Source organism: Opisthorchis viverrini, assembly GCF_000715545.1.
Source record: "Opisthorchis viverrini unplaced genomic scaffold opera_v5_15, whole genome shotgun sequence".
Lineage (NCBI taxonomy): Eukaryota > Metazoa > Platyhelminthes > Trematoda > Opisthorchiida > Opisthorchiidae > Opisthorchis > Opisthorchis viverrini.
The window spans coordinates 174,231-195,613 of record NW_008751671.1 but is presented as its reverse complement, the minus strand read 5'-3'; the positions used below and the strand labels follow the sequence as shown (position 1 = coordinate 195,613).

General features: G+C 44.3%; 1 protein-coding gene across 1 annotated transcript; it reads left to right on the top strand.

The window, feature by feature from the left end:
• Window positions 1–347: 347 nt before the first annotated feature.
• T265_01379 (hypothetical protein) lies at window positions 348–17,807 on the top strand (the record flags this gene model as incomplete). Its single annotated transcript, XM_009165405.1, has 11 exons — window positions 348–569; window positions 1,012–1,145; window positions 5,003–5,183; window positions 7,840–8,000; window positions 8,095–8,308; window positions 9,388–9,594; window positions 12,140–12,281; window positions 12,549–12,720; window positions 15,090–15,335; window positions 16,085–16,189; window positions 17,511–17,807. 11 exons carry the CDS (start codon window positions 411–413, stop codon window positions 17,626–17,628), a joined length of 1,839 nt encoding a protein of 612 aa, XP_009163669.1.
• Window positions 17,808–21,383: the final 3,576 nt, after the last annotated feature.

Below are 21,383 nucleotides of genomic sequence, written 5' to 3'. Positions count from 1 at the left end.
CTTTCTGTGAACATTTTTTATAGATCTGGCTGAAAATGGCCACCACTGATTAGCCTTGGGTGTGCCTAGGATGGATCTCCCGGTGCAAACCACAAGGTGATCCTTTACACGCACTGTGAAACACAACTTCTAAGTTATTCCCGTATGAATTGTCACTTACGGACCACATTTGGGCGTACTGGTGGCTCTAGAGCTACCGTCTCCTCTGATCTCATTCACTCGGGTTTACACCGGGTTCAGGTCGTTCATATGTATGCGTATGTATTGACCCGAAAGCCACTGCAACTCACTGTTTTCTAATGTAATACCTGAGTATTTTGCACCAATAACACTGCCGATTATTTTTGTAGCGTTTTATCGCTCTTCATCGGATCTGCCGGTTTTATCATTCGACCAGAACTCTTCCCCCGATGGTACATGTTCGCGATCCCTCGTCCTCGGCGAACACATCACATTATCAGACTCGGCACTGGAAGTTTAACTGGACCGTGCACTTCACTGAGTCTGTTATTTCTGGACTTGCCAACTTGCGTATTAAAAAGATATGTGCAGACGAAAATCCACTACTGGTAAATGTCATACTGGTTGTGATATTTCATCTGATGCCGGAGTCCTCACTCCTGCAATATAAATACACTCTTTAGATGTTTCCTTTTTCGTGTGCTGCCCCTAGTTTTCTTGAATTATCATTTCTTACTGAGGTTGAAGAAAATTAACTGGAATAAACGTCACGGATATGGCCTCACACTCATAGTCATGACCTCGAACTTATATGGTCCTAACAATATTCCGATTACTGATACGTAACGAAAGTGAACACAGACAATATCCAATACGTGCGTCCGGTCGGAAATCGGCTTTTAAGGCTCTAGCTAAGTGATCAGTTACGAAGCTTTTCCGCTTTTTTGTAAGCTTTCTTGATTCTTGTTTCATTTCGACTGGTCAGTCGTCCTTAAATTGTCAGTGTTTGCTACACTTCATTGGTTGAATCACCTACTTCGTGTGTTGTAGATCTTGGATGCCAATGATTTGCAGATCGAAGCGGTCAAAATATCCGGCCAAGCGACCGAATGGAAAATACTACCTCATTCTACTAAGGAACTTGGCTCACAACTTGAAATTGAAGTCCCCACTAAAGACAACGAGTAGGTGATTTATTAGGGGTCGTCCTGTTTTTCCACCCCTGCTATACTTGCTTATAATTAACTAACTAACTCAAATTGTCTGCCGATGTACGCGTTTACTTAACCAGCTTCTTGTGGGGTTGAACTCACTTAAAACAATAGCCACTTTACTTATCAATATTGATGTATTTGGTATGATTTTTCCTTAATTACATCTCCCTGTGCACTGCGTAGTCATCCTTGTTACTTATAGTTCAACTCAGTTTTTATGCCATGAATCACTTGGAATTTTACCTTGGGTCTTTCCATCACAAAACTCTGACGCTAATAGTGAAAGCTGAGGAAGGAGACTGGGATTTGCAAGCTGCTATGAAAAATATGGGGCAGCTAACAGGTAGTGATGATTAGCGAGTGGATGCAGAAGCGTTATTGATTATTGGGCTTCTACGTTTCGGTCAGAGCGGTTAGCAGATGATGACACTCCAACTTCGTACATGGCTTAGGCCAAAATGACTAATACTCGCTGTTGAGCTTTTCATGCCTTGTCCTCAGGACGTCACTCATCCACCCCGTGTCTCCCAGTCATCGTAGTTTTCAGCGAACGTAGCACATACGGACAATCAAGTATGACCAGTGAACTTCCTGTTTGTTGTCGAAAACCACTTGTGCTCTTCAGCACTACGCACTCCGTATCCCCTGGACATATCTCATCATCCATTTCGTCAGTGATACTGCCATTCAAAGATACGTGAGATTATCAGAAACATCTGGCGCCATGTTCAGGTAGACTGTTGTATCCCTCCAGCCCTAGAGTAGCACAAGGCACTTTGAACATGTTAAATGCCTTCTGAAACCTGTAACGAAATTAGCTGGATTAATCGTTACATTTTGTGTATTTTATATCCCAGCGGAATATGATCCAAGTAGCACGATATCGCCTACATACTTTAGGTACCTAGTCTTTCTCTAGACAAGGTTCCGTGTCAGAAGAAGTGGACGTCGCAAAGGTTTGGTAGATAACAGTTTCGATCACGAATTTGCACAATGACGACTGTTGAGTATGAATCCACAAGAATATTAACCGTAGATCAGCACGAGTGCCGACCTATGGGGCTTGCAAAGTACACTTACAACAAATATATCACCAAAAAATAGCACGATTGTATCGAATGCTGTCTTAAGATGTAAGCAGGCGATCATTGGTTTCTCTTGTGCCCTGAACAGGGCAGAAGGCCAATCAGTACCCAATGTTTTCTTCTGGGACACAAACTTTGGTTGCCAGCTTCGTCTTCCGTTGGGGCTTGGCAGTTGTCAATTACTTGTGGCGTTTATCATCAGATCGGCCGCATTGTTCTTCAGAACGTTCTGTCGATCGAATTAAACGATCAGATATCATACGAACTTTGGATCCGTCTTTTTCTGCTACCATTTCGCCAACGTATTCTCTTCGACCTACTGTGGCCAACCTAAGTTGGTTCCCTATTTTGCTTTCGGATGCACCCTTTCGAATGCTGGCTCCGTTGCGGTCGTTATTCCTGACCGTTTTCTGTTTGGCAATCCGATCCAATTCATGTGTCTTTTAAGCATTCAAATTTGAGTCGATGGGTATAATGCGCGGCATACGCTGGGAAACGCACCACGAAGTGAGCACTGGTATGGAGTCTGTTCATTTATTTCACATTTGGCGACAGCGTTGAACACACGACTATCAACGATAGCTGATCTTTACATACTTAATCTGAGCGCTCGATTGGTTGCGGTGTAGAGGACGTCAACTGACTATGGCAGACAGATAATGAACGGCAGATAGTTGTATGGGACAGTGGTCGTCATCGTTGTTGATAACATCTACACCTATTCTGTCATCAACTCGGTATTCACGTTCATTAATTCTTTCAACCTCGAGGCGAGATGGCTCAGTGGTTGGAGCGCGAATGTACTGTTCGAATATTCCGTGCTTCGAACCTAACCTCTGACTCAACCGCGAGGCGAATGGCTCAGTGGTTGGAGCGCGAATGTACTGTTCGAATATTCCGTGCTTCGAACCTAACCTCTGACTCAACTTCCTTGTCTAAGCTTAGGCAACTCGGCAGTATCCCGGCCTTGATGCTTCCTTCTGGTGGGATGGTAGTTAGACACCGAAGGGCGTTACAAGTTGAACCTTGGTGTTCACATAACCAACCCTTAAATGATATCCGCATACCTCGCCATCCCGGGGAATGTAGAAAAAATATTGGCCGTATCGCTGTTGTAGTCGGTTGGGACAGGTGCAGATATAGCGAATAATTCATAGGTCCGCGGTCACTGGATGTCGATTCTCATAAACTCCTCTTGTTAGTCTGGCGGTCGTTCAACGGGACCGGTAGGGCATGGCGTTTTTGGCCCTCACTTCTTACACCATTTGGACGATGCTGCGCTACTGTTGCATCACCAGAACCCCGGAGATCAACGCACAAGAAAGAATTGGTTCAGGTTGTATTAGGATGCCTTACGACATGCAGTCTTCTGTGCGCGTTCCAGGTATTCAGCACTAGTCGACGTTTAGCGAAATGTGTGTGAATACCGAATGTCCGTTGATCTATCTGACGCATAGTTTGGACGTTGGACGTTTCTATATCGAAAAGATTCCTTGAACTTATAACCATATACTTAGTTGGTAATTTTTAGGCCAGGTTACCACAGTATGAAATAGAGGGGGCCGTCGTGATAAGAGGAGTAGCAATGATCGATGCGAATGATTACTTGTTGAATCCGTACTGCGCGAGTAGGCGCGGACATTCCGTTACCCAGGCAGAAATCATGTGAAACCTCTCGTTCTCAAGGTGTTGGAAATATCAAAGGTTTTAAACCAAAACGCTGTCCCTAGCCATCGAATCAACAGTCCAACCCACAAGGTAATGGAAATTAATGTTTTATTAAACCCGCCCCGCAGTTGGTAACCCAGGCATCTGACTTGTCTCGACGTCGGAAAGCCACGGTAGACTAACACTTAGTGTCACTTTGCGTAGTTGGCCCCTCCTGAATAACATCGGGTTTTTGGTTTTCGGAGCCTTCTGCATTGTGTTGAACAATGCACCGGTGGTAGCGGTCAGCTGTTAAACGATCGGAATGTGCGATTTTTAACCCATCCTCAGCTGATTGCCCTCTTCCAATCCCTATGACCTTACAGAACCATGAAAGGTAGAACAGAGTGGTATAAACCGATGCATCACCATGACATGGGGAGGGTTTCATCAACCGAAGTATGCACCTATCTGCGCTATTTATCAATACCGACGTAACGGTGTATACTACTGATCGAAAATACGAGTGGCCTATGGTTTGGTGTCCAAGCTCAACCCTCGCATCTTATGGAAGGTGAAGTTTATTACGGGAATTGTGAAACTGCCTTGCAGCCTTCGTTTACTGTTTTGTAATAGTCAATAATATCCATTGAAGTTTGAGAGCACATGCGAATATCCAGTTTTTAAAGACTAGTCCTGTCTAACGACATGCAGCTTCTTGGTTCTCATCTGCTTTCTTCCTTTCATCGATACCGTTGGGGTTACAATTCGCCTTCTGTCAGTCAGTCCTCTGAGAACTCTTCGACAGCCCACTACCAGCTTCGTCCTTTTTCTGACCCATACGATAGGCCTCCGAATTGTACGCGGTGCATTAAGCTAAAGAATGTTATGAATGAGAGCGTCAGTTGAGTATCTGATCAGTGCCAATGTAATTTGCAAATGAGTGTTTCAGCAAATCTGTATTTTGGTATTCCATAACCACACACTCCTGGATTAAACTATCCGGTGGTGTACGAATAAAACACTTCACATTGTATATGCCTTCCATAAACTGTTATAGCTTATCATTCATTCAATTTTGGTTGTTCGAATCAGGTTTGACGTTGAAATTCATTATCAAACTTCGCCAGAGTCAACTGCTTTGCAATGGCTAGAACCGGAATTGACCGCAGATAAGCGTCTTCCATTTATGTTCAGTCAATGTCAGGCGATCCACGCTCGAAGCTTGTTTCCCTGTCAGGATACTCCTAGTGTGAAGGCTACTTTCGAGGCTGTGGTGCGTTAATTGAGTGTGATAACTTCTAATCTTTCACAGTTTTACATGCTCCTTTTTCGTAACAGCTCTTGGGTTGCCTCCGTGCGCATCTGTGATGAGAATATTTTTCATTCAGATTGGTCGCATGTTCTTCTTAGTTGTACTTAGTTTTACAAGTCCGGAAAATGTACTACTCCGTTCGCAGTCCTATTATTTCCAAAACCAAGAATGCTTGAGTATTGTGATAAACAGCGCTTGAAAGAGCGTAACCTCTAAGTTTACAGTTGATGCTAACCACTTCCTAAGTTAAGTTATTTTGGTGGCAACTGACGTACCGCGGATAGAAAGGTCGGTTTTTTTTGCATTTTCCTGCGTACTTCAAGAACTACTCTTGTAACCTAGCTTAATCTTGTTCAACTCAGTTTCAAAAAATGATGGAGCAAACAACAAAGAACTGATGTGGTCTATTTCACCTGGTGGAAACAATTCGAGATATATACCTGCCTTCTGTGGGCTGATTTTTTAGCGCAATAATTCGTGGGCTCAGAAGGGATACTAACAATATTGTCAGATGCAACCGATACGTGTGGAACTCTTACGCATATCTAAGTCATGGGAATCCTTGTTCGGTATCAGATCCGTCAGTGCTGGATCAACATAATATGTGTTGATTTAGAATGACAATTTCAGCCGAAATGAATTCACCAGCACCACTGATTCAACTTTCGAAGCACAAGCCGTCCAGTAGATTGATCTGTAGTAATAACTTGAACAAACGGCTTAAGTTGTTTTGGACGACTTTCCTATCGCCCAAACGGATACTTTTTTAATTGACAGAAAAGTGGCAAATTTTTCGAACCATTATTGCTATGGCATTCCGTTGTGCCATGGCTGCTGAACCATCTTCATGCATCAAGCACAGAGTGTACACATGATGTGCACTATTTTCACTCCATAGCGGATCCTGGACTTTCTCAGAATGGTACGTGCGTCTTCAAACTAACAACACAATCAGCCGGTTCGAGGTGAAGACATTTCCACAACCGAAGTTTTCGATACGACTGCATATTAACCCGCTTCGCTGTCCCTATCACCGTCTTTGGTCTGACTGATTTTCACTCATTAACCGCTGTTCCATGCAATGAACATAGTAAAATGTCCCGTACCTTTAGCGCACCCATGGCCATGTCACTATGATCGGGGTCGATGACATGCAGATTTACACTGTACTCATTCTGCTACAGAAACAGAGAGGAACAATGGTGCAAATGCAGTTTTATTTGGATAGCTCAGCACGTTGTGTCATAGCAAACCATGCAGTAGGTTGCTGTTTATCAGATCCGGGGACTTGAGGTCAAAACAGGCAAGGTTGTCGCCGATTTGTACAGTGTCTTCTCCTCTGAATATGATGATAAAAGACGTTCACGGGACTCTCGGCGTCCAGCTATCCTAGCGCTCTTAAGTACAGTGCGAACCTTTGTGGCAGAATTCGCTTATAAGACAAGACTAAAATGCTCAGTCTTCCTGTGAGTCCTAACGATGTATGTAGTTTCATCAACACCACCATTTAAATGAGCGTTAGTGTTGACCCTTGTATGTTTATTCTTGACCACTTTTTGCGGGCTGGAAAAGGGTTTGGTCGTCGTACAGGTGCATCGTGGTTACCAACGGACCGTTCATTTGCTACCTACTTCTACCCTCACTGATGGTTTAATGAATTACGATCCAGTCGTGCGCCATAAATGTCTCAAATTAAGAAACGTGACACGATCCTTGCATATTCGTGTATTGACCTCTGTCACATTACAATCAGAACTAATACAACCTCCAAGGTACGTAAAACGCTCCGAAACTTCGAGTGTATTCGCCTGAGTCATTTGTACGTTTGGCGTTGTCCTAGCACCTGATGGAGCTTGACGATTTGGTCAACGCAACCTTCACCAGGCGGCAACCCCGCTTGCTGGTCTCGAGTCAGTGTTTCACCAGCCACCATAAGGCAACGGAGCACAACTGATGCCAACAGTCTCGTCACAGCCGGGGTCAAGCTTATGCCCCTGTGATTACACACAGGGGGACACACACAGTGACTACACTCACTACGAGTACCTTTTTTGAAAATGGGTACTATCGCCGACTCACCCCAGTCGTATGGGATGGTCTGCTTTTCGCAAATGCGAACAAACAGATGAGACAGAGTGAGCCTTTTGGGGGGAAAAGGTTTCCGAATTAGCCTATCTTTGTGACAGCTGTTCGCCGTATTCACACCTACAGTGCTTTCAATCAGTTCGACTTGCGCACACCACCGACGTTGGTGGCGTTTGTTGTAAGTACACCCATTTCGCCAACGCAGTTCTATATAATTAGCTAAATCAATTGGGACGATCTTTCTCGGCGAAATTGATCCTTTCATTTTGTCGCTGTACACTACAGACAGGTTTTTATGTCCACCAGTATTTTGGTTAAACCGTATTTCCTGTTCCTTCTTCTCTTACCGGAACGAGATTTATGTCTGTCAGTTTGGTAATCAAGTCCAAATACGCCGTGTTTATCGAGGTCATTTGCATTTCACTCTAAATTTATATAGTCTTGAGCATATCCTAGGTTAGTATAAGACGAGCACAAATCTCACCTTTCCTGAAACACCTCCATTATGTCTACTACTCTGATCGCCGCAAAGGTTCATGTTCCCAAGGATGCTGTGGTTGTGATGGGCGCCGTCCGCGTCAAAGAACCTTCTGTATCTTCTCGTGGAGACGATTGGCGTGAATATCACTTTGTACAAAGTGTACCCATTCCAAGTTACCTAGTCACCATTGCCTGCGGCGATTTGGCCTCCGAGTAAGTCATGTTGCTGGACGAAAACTCTTGAACGAACAAGCTAGTTTGAACGGTTTTTTTTTGATTGTTTGCTTTCGCATTCTACCCTCTGCAGACGTATCGGACCCAGGTCGTCAGTGTGGGCCGAACCTAGTGTGGTGAAAAAGGCGGCTCATGAATTTTCGGATACGGAAAAAATGATTGCAGCTGGTGAACAGCTATGCGGTCCTTACATCTGGAAGATCTACGATATTCTGGTGCTTCCACCAACGTTCCCCTATGGTGGTATGGAGAATCCGTGTCTCACTTTCGTCTCTCCAACCATTATTGTACGTTGTTCTCAGATGCGGTAAAAGACAAATTTAATGAGAAAATAGTTCGATAGGCGCACATACGGAATCACAGTGTTTCGTTGATTCCTTGTCGTGGAAATATCTTTTTATAAGGAATTATATAACACACTTTAAAACTTTGGTCATATCGAATTACATGTGTCAGTAAACACAGCAGCATTCTGCCTGAAAATAAGAATGCGGACTCTGGCAACCACCTACCATCCCAGTATACACTGTTAAAGGTGTATACATGGGGGGAGGGGTATTTATAGTTTTTCTAGTCATTTGAAATCGTTTATCCCACTGTAAGGAGTGGGTTTTCTCGATAGAGCTAGTGGACTCAAAAAGGAGCTATCTACTATAATCCCGAAGGAACAGTATCTTGCATTCATTTGCTATCTCTTTAGTAAACGCTTGGTATCCTGTGCTTTACTTCTGTTGTCAGACGAACTTAATCCAAGCCCAGTCAATTCGGTTTTGTACACGTTTTCTATTAGCTACTAGTCTCATGTGCTTTGTTGGTGTCTGCTCGGGTACCTTAACCAAAGCACTTGCACTCCGTCACTAATTTTCAAGTCACTGATTTCTGTACACACCTTGTCAATACGTCCGTTAAGTGGCAGCCGTCCCGCCCACCTCATGTCTTACTGGACGTCGCATTAAACTTCCTTCAGGTTCACAATTGTCCTGATAAAATCGATCAGTGACCGACAAGTCATTTACGCTAAGGGCAGTTAGATTCAACAACTCAGAGGTGACCTCAAAGATATCGATGATATGGGTGGCTTCAGTCAGCTTGTGCTCCCACGCTATACTTGGTACCGCCTGTATGGTCACCCTTGTCACCATCATAAACAACAGCACAGTAAAAAACAACTTTATCACTATTGTTTCACTGGTTCATAGTTTAGTTGGCCGTTTTGCAGAGCAAAACAAAACACTGCATGGGTTTAACCTCAATCGTCGACAAAAAAGCACCCGTTTGTTCGGTAATTTGAAATTGAATTCACATTGATTTCGCGCCCTTCGAAAACCGAAAGCTGCTCTGGCAACTGTGCTTTTGTTCATTCTAGGCTGGTGATCGCTCACTGGTAAATGTCATTGCCCATGAGATTGCACATTCATGGACAGGAAATTTGGTGACAAATTCGTCTTGGGAGCATTTCTGGCTCAATGAAGGTCATACGGTGTACCTGGAACGGCTAATTATGGAACGACTCTATGGGAAAAAGCAGCGGGACTTGGTGATGGCGATCGGATATACGGAGCTGATCAACGCTGTAGGTCCTAAATTTTGCCCCCCCGGTTGTCAGTTTATGTCGGGCTGCTACACCACGTTTCTATAGATTTTCCGTTCTGATCATAACCGTGAAATCTACATCCCAACTCATCACGCCGGTATTTGGAAAAGACATGCGCCTGTTGTCGGTGCGTGGCCATTCCTTTGTAGGTCCGAAACACTTCCGTGCACCAACTTGCCGGACATCTCATCCTGGACTACTATCCAACCAACCAGCCGATCAAGGATAGAGATCAACACAACAAATGAACCATTCCATTCCAACCCAGTTTTCCATTACGAGAAAGGACTACATCAAAATCGTCAGTACAATCGGCTAATCAGTCTCAAAAAGATGAGGCAGCGGGCTTCAGAAACCCCACAGCAACCAGCCCATCAAATAATGGCATGCCAGCTATAGAGGCCATATCTCAAATCACATCACCATCGGCCCAATAGTACTCCAAGAGCAGTATAAACAGATCCTTTAGCGTACCGATCACAATGAGCTTGCGGATGGAGGAGTAGTTTGGTCTGTTATTGTAGTACAGATGAATGACTCACTACTGTATTATTGTTTCTCATGCACTCTACTCTTCAACTTGGCCACTCTGTTGTCACGCAGACCGAATCCCCGGGCCGCTGTACACGCGCATAGGGTTAACGGTTCTTGAACCGAGTCGATGTGAATTTCACTGTCTCAGTGCTAGTTCATTGTTACGACACCAAAACTGTCTCTTCGAGCTACGCGTTGTACGAGGAGCTCCAACTAGGCCAAACAAAGTTGTAGCTGGGTTTCTATAGGTTGTTTGTGTCGGAACAACTATTACGGGCGGCAAGCACGACCTATCTTCCGATGCATTGTGAGGCTGTCCCCACGCGTGAGCTGCTTCCCACATCCGAACGTATCGCATCGGTATTTGGGATCGGCATGTGGCTGTTGCCGGTGCGTGGCCATCTGTTGATGGGTCCGAAACAACTGTGCGCACGAATCCACCGAACATCTGACCCGCGTTCTGTTCTCGACCGGCAGACGAGTCCTCCTGTGATCGATGAGAAGTAGTGCAATGCTGTGAAGAGCACGCCCACATGACATGTGACCGCACACGTACGGCTTCAGTGACTCATGTGTGTTCTGGTCATATTGCAACAACTGTAATGTAGCATGGGATTTGTCACAACGTGCGAAATCGCGGTACCTTGCCGCAGTCGATCGCCGATGGTTTTGCTGCGACAAATCCTATGCTACATTACAGTTGCTGCAATATGTCCAGAACAGGCATGATTCACTGAAGTCGTACGTGCTCGGTCACATGTCATGTGGGTGTGGTTTTCACAGCAATGCACTTCTCACCGATCGCAGGAGGATTCGTTTGCCGGTGGAGAACAGAACGCGGGTCAGATGTTCGGTGGATTCGTGCGCACAGTTGTTTCAGACCCATCAACAGATGGACATGCACCGACAACAGCCACATGCCTATCCCAACTACCGGTGTGATGCGTCGGGATGTGGGAAACAGTTCACGCGTGGGGATAGCTCACAATGCATCGGAAGATAAGTCGTGCTTGCCGTCCGTGATTGTTGTTCGAGCGCAGATAATCTATGGACAACCGGATCGAACTTTGTTTTGCCTGATTGATGGTTCTGGTACTACAGGTCATTGGAAGATCTCGTTTGGGCTGTGGCGGTACTCGTCTGCCACATGTGATTTGGTTGGATTGCAATAGCACAAACAGTTCCAGCGAAACGGGTTGAAGCATTTGAGGCAGTCACGCGTGCACAAGGGTGGCGACAATTTCCTGGTGACCTTAAATAAGCAAAGTCGAACAAACAATACAAACCGCCGTTCCTGTGCAATAACGGGCGTCAGGTTCACTTGTTTTTCACCCGTCCGCGTTTTTTATTTTTGGGGCTTTGTTTTCGGCTTCTGTTCGTTTTTCTTGTATTTTCTGATGCTCCTATTTTAGGCTTGTTTCCTGGCGTTTTATATGGTTGTTTTCAGTCGCATGGTGGTGACTCGTTTGCATGTCGTCGGTGCTGCTTTTCGCGGTTGAATGTTTCTTTTCACCTGAACATTTCTTTCGGGGTTGGATGTTTTGTTACCATCATAAGCGTAACTAATGTAGTTGCGTTCTACGCTGTCTGGACACCGTTTGATGTGTATTCGAAAGCATATAATTTTTGTTGTACTGCTCTTGGCCCGTGAGTTTCCAAGTCTGTCTGCTTTATTGTTGCGTTTCACACGTCGATTGACTCATTCTTGGTCCTACGTCGGCTGAGTTTGTATTAATCGTTTTCGTAGAACTCCACTATGATTGAAGGACGGCCGGAGATTTTTCTTTTACATACTTCAAAGCATCCTCCTAAGCACAGTTTTGTGTGCACCCAAAAATGTTAATCAACCACATGAAAGACAAAAATTTTGCGTTTTGTAATGTAGGTTTTTGGTTGTATGCGTAGAAGATCGTAATTGTTCCCCTGGTCGTTCAATTTGTCCGTTCGAAGCATTTGTTCACATCACGCGTTTGATTCTTTTCCTCTTCAGTGCGAAACTTTGGGCAAAGATAACCCGTTTACCAAATTGGTGACTAACCTGGAAGGCGTTCATCCCGATGTTGCCTACAATAGGATTCCGTATGAGAAGGGCTCATTATTCCTCTACTTTTTGGAACACACATTTGGTAAAGGTGAGCAAATGCTCCTCAGTGTGGTTGCACTGTAGTGTGTAGTCATCAAGGTGTATATCCGACACTCAGCCGTTTTCGTCGATTTGGGATCGTAAATAACCAACACAAGCCTTGCATTAGAGCCACTAATCATAGTAGGGGATCGCGTTCTGCATGTGTTAATCCCACAAACTGCTGACTAACGTGCATTGGTTAACTATCTTGAAATATTTTAGTGGTCGTAACGTGCGATCTTTTCTGGAATGTTATCCTTATGCTCGGTTTTAGATAAAATGCTGTCATGGTTGCAACAGTACATCAAAAAGTTCGCCGGTGGGGCTTTAGATACACATGCTTGGCGCGAATTCCTGTCCACACAATTGGGTCCCGAAGTTGAAGGCCCTGCAGTTGACTGGAACGAATGGCTTTACGGTCTTGGAATGCCACCGTGGAAACCGACGTGAGTCGTCATTATTTAAGCTTTGCTATCTGTACCTGTTCACACGGTCATTCATCCACTCATTACCACGCATTTAATCTAATTAAGCTCGGTTTTACTGGAATACATTTTGCATGGGCGTACTTACTACCGTTTGACATCCTTTTATCATTTAAACTGCCTGTATTATTTGGTGTATACATAATACAAGTGAAAAGACACTCCTTGGATGGGATTCGAACCCGGTTCTTCTTGCTTACCGGGTGAGTGCTCTTCCAATTGAGCTATCATGGGTACTACCCCATAGTTCACTACTTGAGGGGCGAGATGGCCGAAGTGGTTAGAGCCTGAGCTATCATGGGTAGTACCCCATAGTTCGCTACTTGAAGAAAGTTTGTATACATGGTCGTGAATTGCACGTTCGTGCACGTGAAAGCTGGAGCGATATCTGCTTGTACACTGTACCAACTCTGACATCTGGCTAAGTTGTTTGACCATGAATCCCTAAACTAAAATTCTGGGTCATCTGTCACGATCATTCGTTTATTACAACCTGCATAACATCCTGGAATCTTGAATTTTACAAAGCTTTGGTATGTCGGTTCCTCTAACTCATTCATGGCGGCATCCAGTCATCTCCCTCCTTTTTCTCTCCGCTAGTTTGTCTTTTCTCCATAATGTGATCATTAATCGGTCGGACTGAAATTCAACTACTTGTAAATGCTTTTGGTTGCACAGTACGTTAACCCCAGTCTCCTTGCTTGATCTCTGCTTGGGATTTCTGTGCACCCAAGTTCACTCCGTATCATTTCTCAGTGAATCACATAATACAGACGCGACGCTTATTCATGCTGATGATTCAATTTTACTTCACACCATCCGTTTGTTATCTTATAATGATGTCTTTAATTGCCGGGTACGATGGGGAGTCGCACCTGGGTTAGAACGATCGACTGATTCATTCCCTGGACCTAGCTTGTTCAGCGTGAAGGACCGCAATTCAAAGCTTCGTGCTATGTGGTGTGAGGAGATAACAGGGGTACTTTACTGGCGAAGTCGGGTCAAGTACATGCCGATATATTTGTTCAAATCCTTCACCTCAATTCACTTTCATGTACATACCTGTGACCAACGCCTACATTTATTTTTGATGACTTACCGCCGGCCATTTCGATATTTTCAAATACACAACCTTCTAATGACAATTTCTCTACTGTCAATAGTAGCCTGTTGCACAGTTTTTATGCTTATCCGTGCCACGCTGGCTGGGGACGCAGTTTGACCGGTAATCTATTAAAATCTATTAAATCTATCAAGACGCGTACGCTCGGCTGTTCGCAAAGTGCCATCTAGCAGAGTGACTCGATGCAGGGGTCGCTTACCCCAGAATAAAGTTTATCGGTGTGAAGGCGCATGGTTCTGTAAGCATCGTAAAAGTGCAAGGACCTTGAAAAGCAAGCACACTTTACGCTTTCGCTGATTCATTCGCTGAACATTTTAACGAGAATAAACAGTCAGTTTCTCTCAAGATACAACGTTCCCACAAACTGTATAGTCCACATTACCTCACAAACATTGTGCTAAAATGTACGGTGGTTTCATCTGCTGTCCACTCTGAACACTACGTTCCAAGGTTTTGAGGAGTTACTAATGGTCTTAATTTTATTGCCAGCTTCTTCATTACCGTCGTAGTCAAGATGCTGGTTCGTACTTCGTAACTGCTCTATTTGATAGGCTGACCTTGACTGGTAGCGAAAGCATAAGATTTTAAATAGTTTGTCCTAGATGAGGGTCATCGTGTGAAAACAACAGGGTCGGCCTTGTGACGCTATTTTTCGGTTCATACAAAGCAGGACGGTGTGTCACTTTCTGTCACGTAAATACGAAGTTATGTTGGTTACCTACTTAACTTGTCTAAACAGTTAAGGGTATTCATAGCACGCCTGAAGGTCGGTGGATAGGTGTTTCATTAACGCGAGTTTTGAATCCTGCGGGCTCTAGGTTAACTGCTCTATACATGAATGACAGTCTATTTTGGAGGCACTTTAATTGTGTTGTGGTAGCACGGGTGAACCAGGTCCAAGAACAACTTCGTCTTGCTTTGTGGTTCACCAGATGAACGTGATCCTAAGAAACTCTTTTCATTGTGGTTTACGTCAGTTATCGTCGCCTTCCCGTCCTAGCTTTTGAAGTAGGAATTTTGGACTACAGCACTCATGAATGCTGTGTCTTGTCCAGCCACAAGTTTTTCATGTAGAATTCAGCCCTTACTGTCACAGCCTCAGTCTATTATGGACTTTATCATTCTCTGACCCTTGTCGAATATGCAATCCTAATTTATGTGATAGGTTTTTATTGTTCGAATAATCGGCTTTGTGTATCTGTTCCAGACTCGAAGCTGATAATGCAATTTCCGAATGCGATAAGCTAAACGACCTACTGTGTTCAACGGAGCTACCACACAGTACATCTGAATCGACGGCTTTACGAGACTTATGGAAACAGCTGTCACCCACGCAGCGTGAGCTTGCTTTGTGTCGTATGAACGAACGACCCCCTTTACACCATGACAACCTTCGTCGCATAGATGTTATTCTGGAATTATCAAAAGAGAAAAATGCTGAACTTCGTTTTCAGTACGTTCCACTCTGTTTCGTGAGTTCTATTAGGCCATGTTTGCCGTAACTACAAAAGTTACATTGCGTGACATTCCTACGTTCGTGACGTCGTGTGCTGCTTTGTTTTCGGAGAATAGTGTTTAGTGTGACACCACAATCTCTTAGGTAACATCACGTCACAATTACTCACGTTTCATCACCGCTATGCAGACCGTTAACATCGACAACCAGTGCCCCTAATTAGTGTGAAGATTCTGACGAACTAATTCCAATGGCGGCTATCGAAGAATTAACCTGGTTCCGAAGGGGATATGCATATTACGTATACCCCCAATTATTGCGATGTATGCTTACTAATGATTAATACCAATCGAGAGTGTCAGTCAACTTAGGTCACAATTCTGTTCAGTAATCATCAACCGCTTCCTTCATTAGTTATATACTGTTTCCCTGATGAGCTATTCATCGCGTAGACATCATAGACATTCAACGTGCCGTCCAGAATACCGCCCTTTCGGCGCGCAAATAGATGCTAGTAATATTCAGTATTGGTCATCCTGAATATGGTTTTCTCAGTTGTACCCTGCAATCTTGTTTGTCCCACTTCTACTGGACGCGACTGCTTGTGATCTGTTACAGTAAGCAGAATAACAACGAACACGTTTCGTCAGCTCCTTTGTACGTGGGTGTGCAATTGTATGTCATGCAAAAGTTTTGAACTACGAATCATGGTTAGCTTATTTTTCCTCAATTTTTATTTCACTCAGATGGTCACTGATGACTATTCGGGCGCAATATATGCCTGCTTTGGAGAGTTGTTTGGAATTCCTCAATAGTCAAGGACGAATGAAGTACACGCGCCCGATCTACAGGTTTGTGATCATTCTTTTTGTCCGTGTGCGCTGCATTTTCTAAAAGCTGACGATAAATTTTCGAGTATTGCGCCAATTCTCTACGCTATCGCTATTTCGTATTCAGCAGATTCCTCACTGCGTTTCAAATAACTTGGAATATTCCAGTCCAGCTTGGTGGGTTTCATGGCATTCCGAAGTCGACTTTTTCGTTTGCCGCACTCAGTTTGTTCTCGCAGTAAATGATTGACAACAGGAACCAACGCGACTCCCACAGTTGTTTAACTAGTCATGTTCACGTATCTCGGTACTTTGTCTTTCATTCCCTAAAATCATATACGGAGGTTCTTATCAACCTTCCAGATTACACCGCACCATTGTATTGTTCTTGGGTGTTATTAAAAAAAAGTAGATCCACCTTTCGTCTAGATGTCTCCCCCGCGTTCAACTTGAACCCAAATTAGGCAGATTTCGACAAATACACTCATTTGCATATCAATTTGGTATTGACAGAAGACTCACCTGGAACCCAGCTTGGGCGATATCTCGAATATCGCAACAACTGAAACATGAGGCGGCCTGGTGCAGCACATTCATTTGTTTAAGACATCATAAAGGAGTAATTCAGCTGGGTTCCTGGTAAGTCTCCCATTAAAACCAAATTGATATGCAAATGAGTGTATTTGTTGATTGTAGTTCTTACTCCCCACTCCGGGCTAAGATCCCACCGTTGGATTGATCCATTATCTCCATGGTTATTACTGTCAGCCAACACACGTTTAAGAATTGAAGACAAACAGCTGTTCCGCGGCGTTCTCCCCTCAATTCATCTTCTATCTGCGACGCAGCATTTCCTCGTATGTAGTTAGGACTAGAATCAGGATATTGAATGACCATCTTGGTTCCTGTTGCGTCATTAAATTAGTTTCGGCTGCGCCGTTAACTGCCGACATTCCAATCCAACTTGTCAGGTGTTGGAAAATGGTGGCATTACTACCTGACATCCGTGCATACCGATTGTCCCAGTTGTCGTTTGCTCTGATAGATGTGCACCTACGTGCTCACACTCAACTGATCTGTAAATGGGGTTGCTCAGACCTGTTGTGATGTTCAAGGTAGATACGTGATGCTCTAGCTGGTAAACGATAAATGACTTAATAGCTCATGAGCGATCGATGTACTGTTGATTGTCAGCTTTCAGCATACCACATACCATCCTTCCTTAACTGTGACCTGAACTGAGGAAAGAAGGGATGGTCCAACAGCATCTCGTGCACTATATGTTCAGGTTGTGGTGGTCCTAGATGTGTTTCATGCAATAACTGTTTTTTCTACCCCACAGGGAATTGAACAAATGGTCCGAGGTTCGTCAGCAGATACATGACAACTTTAAGTCCCAAAAGCCTTTCATGCACAGGACTACAGCCATGCTTGTCGAAAAGGACCTTGAATTGGCTTGAATCCTCGGATAGCCGTGATGGTTCAGTCATCGAACTCATCTGATAAGGGTTTCGATGATCATGCCATTCGCCTAACCACTCTTTTCATGCCCGTTCCATGTTTTCAAATACGTCTTTTTGGTTTTTGACGTGGGTGTGCTTTAGAATGCTCAATATTGCTATCTTGTTGCACTCCAAATATATATGATGCTAACTTTCATGCTTCTCGACATCCCAGTCCCACACCGTGTACTTAAACTAAGAAATCAGTGTGCTTATTGAAAATACAGTGTGCAACATGAGAATACAAGTTGCACGTAATTCTTGTGCCCAAGTTAGCCGGCAGTATTTTGCGTTGTAAGATAATTACAGCTGAACGCTCGGGCCGGTGTTCAGACAACTTATCCAGGAATGGCTGTTAGTTGGACTGGAGCGGTAGAATTGCTCTAACTCACCCCTATGCTGGCAGTGGTGACTATCCAATTATTCGGTCTTCGGTTTACCAAGCTGTCCCAGCTAAGACTATTTTCACAATTGCTTGTGAAATATTGAAGTTTCTGACGGTTTCAACTGATAGACGTTCCTCAAAGTGTCGCGGATCAATAAATTGTTGTAAAGGTGACGATGCGACACTTCAGTTACGTAGTTTCGATTCGATTGAAATTCGCGACAATTTCGGTGCTTTTCCGATAACACATGAAGTTCTCTGTCAGTTGAGAGTTTCTCTGTAGACCTGGTGCTTGCGTACTTGCCTTTATAGTTTCCTTAGGGTTGACGATTTCATTGGGGATCCGGTTGTCTTCTCTGTGACTTCTCGTGGACATCAATCGGGAGGACGATTAACCGTGAGTGATGACGAAGTGCAATTCGAGCACCCTGGCTGATCGCTGGATTTCATTGGCGTAGTCACTCCAGTTCAGACATACTCCAGTCTTCATTCATCTGGCCGGTTCAATTCATCATTGTGCGTTACCAAAATATATCTCAGCGATCTGCTGGTGGCCCAACCCTGACTTATGGTCTTTCGATAGACATTAACTCCAACAAACGGCTCACCTTGCTAGTCGGGCATGTTCTTAGGAATGGTCTCTACAGAGGAAGCAATTTCACATTTGGCACCGCCCATTCAAGGGGGGTGTCTGAAAGATGGCCTTTTCCGGGTGAATCTTCGGTAATAAAGTATGCTTCGAGGAATTTACCAAAGGTTGTCTGGCTTCGACGAGGAGGGGTAAATGTTTTGTTTCAGAATCGTGGTTCGAAATGGGCATCAGGATGTAGTAAGTTGGATCTGATTGTCAGCTTGAGACTGCAATTCGACGCCGACTTCTAGAGCTTTATCCTGGAAAACCGGCTGGCCCGAACAAGCGTTAATGCGTATGCTTTAGTTGGTGACACGTTTTTTGAAAGAAACGAGTTCATGCCTGTTCGTTACTATGACTACTGACAATGATTGAGGGTGTAAATTGAAAGCTATTCCCTGTGCAGTTCCCTCCACCCGCATTGTACCGAGACATTTAGGCTGCACAACAATGCATAATGACGATTCAATCAGCCAGGTAAAAAGACGGTGACTACTGATTTTACGCATTCACTTCCAGTCGTCATCTTACAGATGAGTCATGTTAATAATGAACTAACGAATTTATGGTATCGATGAGAACAGTATTCGTGCAAATTACACATGTTTCGACTATGTCCGGCAACTGGATCCCCAATCAGATGAAAATTCTCATTTCAGTGATAGAGAAGATGGTGTGACCAATGCGCATTCAAGGTTTCGACATTAGTTCAGTAAGACTGTAACCATCAACAGTGAGATTTTCCAGTGACTTGCATGAATTCAGAGGCCCAAGCTGTTTCAGTGACATCTAATTTGCGCGCAATGGTTTTTGAGTGGGCGGCCAGATTTTGGCAAACTATAAAGGTAGATTGTCACAGATAGCTAAATGCAGAGAGCAGCATGATATAAATCGTGAGAAGTCAGTGAAAACGCAGTGTGACCTTTGCTGAAGTGAACATCATAGGTGAGACATCTTAAAGGAACACTACCTGTGTAAATTATTGGAAACTCTTCGACAGTCCATGGCCGGTTTCGCCCTTCCTGACGCCTATTAGGTGAGCGCAGACCAGATGTTTCCCTCAAATTTATGTTACGAACTTCGCGAAATAGTCATTTGCACACACGTACACTACATCCACTCAAAGAGTATTATAAGCGAGAGATCCAATTGAATCTCTGGATGAAACCAAATCAATCTGTAAATGAGTGTGCTTCATGGTATAGTTTCCACTCAGGAACAGCCCATCACCTTATTGTTTCATTCATTCATTTATTTTACAACGAACTGAACTGAATTCCAGGAAAGCTCATGTGACTCGGTAGGTTTTCCCGATAAATGTCTCAAAGGAATGAAGTCCCTTCAGGTAGCGCACTTTCTTTCAGACCCAAAGAATTCACACCCGAGATGCTAGGCAAACTACGCTTGATAATTCCCGAAATAACACTTCTAATGCCACTGAAAATGTCGCTGCTTAAAGGTTTCCCTACCTTCTTGTAAAGTGAATGCTTTGTCTGCACCATTCTAACAGCAGCTGAAGAATAGAACTTCAGGACCGAGAAATCGATCTCACTTCTGTTGCGCGTGGTTGGTTCCAACCAGGTGAAATAAGCCACCAAGATGAGGTTCAAATGTTTCCTTTTCGACCTTCCTACACATAGGACAGTAGTGAAACCAGTGCGATCACAATCACACCGTTCGGCGTACATTGTCCCAATACGGTTGGAAATTAGTCAAATGTCAGTCATGAGTTGGGAATGTTTACTCGGTGGTTATCCCAAGCAGATCATCATCAGGTGTAAGGATGGTGTACTAGTATAGTGGTTATAGCTGCCATAATTTCGTTCACCGATGATTTGGCAAGATGGGGTGGGTAGTTGCGCATTAGAGGAGCTAGTTGATATAATTACTGCAGGGATTGGAAGGGGAGCCATACATTGAAGGGAGTAGCTTGGATGCCCGAACGCCTTTGAGGACACCACTGGGTCATGTCTGACATTGCTTCTAATCATTGATGTGTCCTGTCCCGGGGTGCCCATCCTGGAAGACGACAATGACCTGTGCAGCTGAGTTTGCTGGTAAGTACTTTCGTACTTCGCTGCCAAGTCATTGTTTGACCACCCCTGGCTCATTTCCACTTTCACGTGGTTTTGCGAAAAAAACCGACAGTCGGTCGACTGGCATGCGCAGCACGTGGCCAAGCCAGAGCAACCTATGAAACGTGATCAGTTCATCTATCGTGGGTGAGTTATCTCTTCCGAAAACCATCCGACGAACTTCAGCATTACTGATCCGGTGTTCCAAACACACTCGGGTAATGTTCCGAAGACATCGATGGTCACACATTAAGAGTCTGTTGGTGTCCTTGGCGCGCAGCAGCCAGGTTTCTGACCCGTGTAATGATATGAAGCGCACCGCAGCATAGTAAACTCTACCCATGACGGATAAGCTCATGTCATGCCTAAGCCACAGGTGATGCTCTGACCTTCCCAGTGCGGATTGTTGTATCTTGGTGTATCATATCGAGACCACCGGTACAGCTGTCCGGGTAGACAAATTTGTTCTATTACCTCAGTCGGCTCATCCGCAAGCATGAGGCTAGGGTTCGAGTCCACGCATGTCTTGCAGCATCGCTTTGCAGGAGTGAAGCGCATTCCAAACCGTGAGGCAGAATGGTTTAGATTATTTAGTATTGCTTGCACTACGCCGACATCAGAT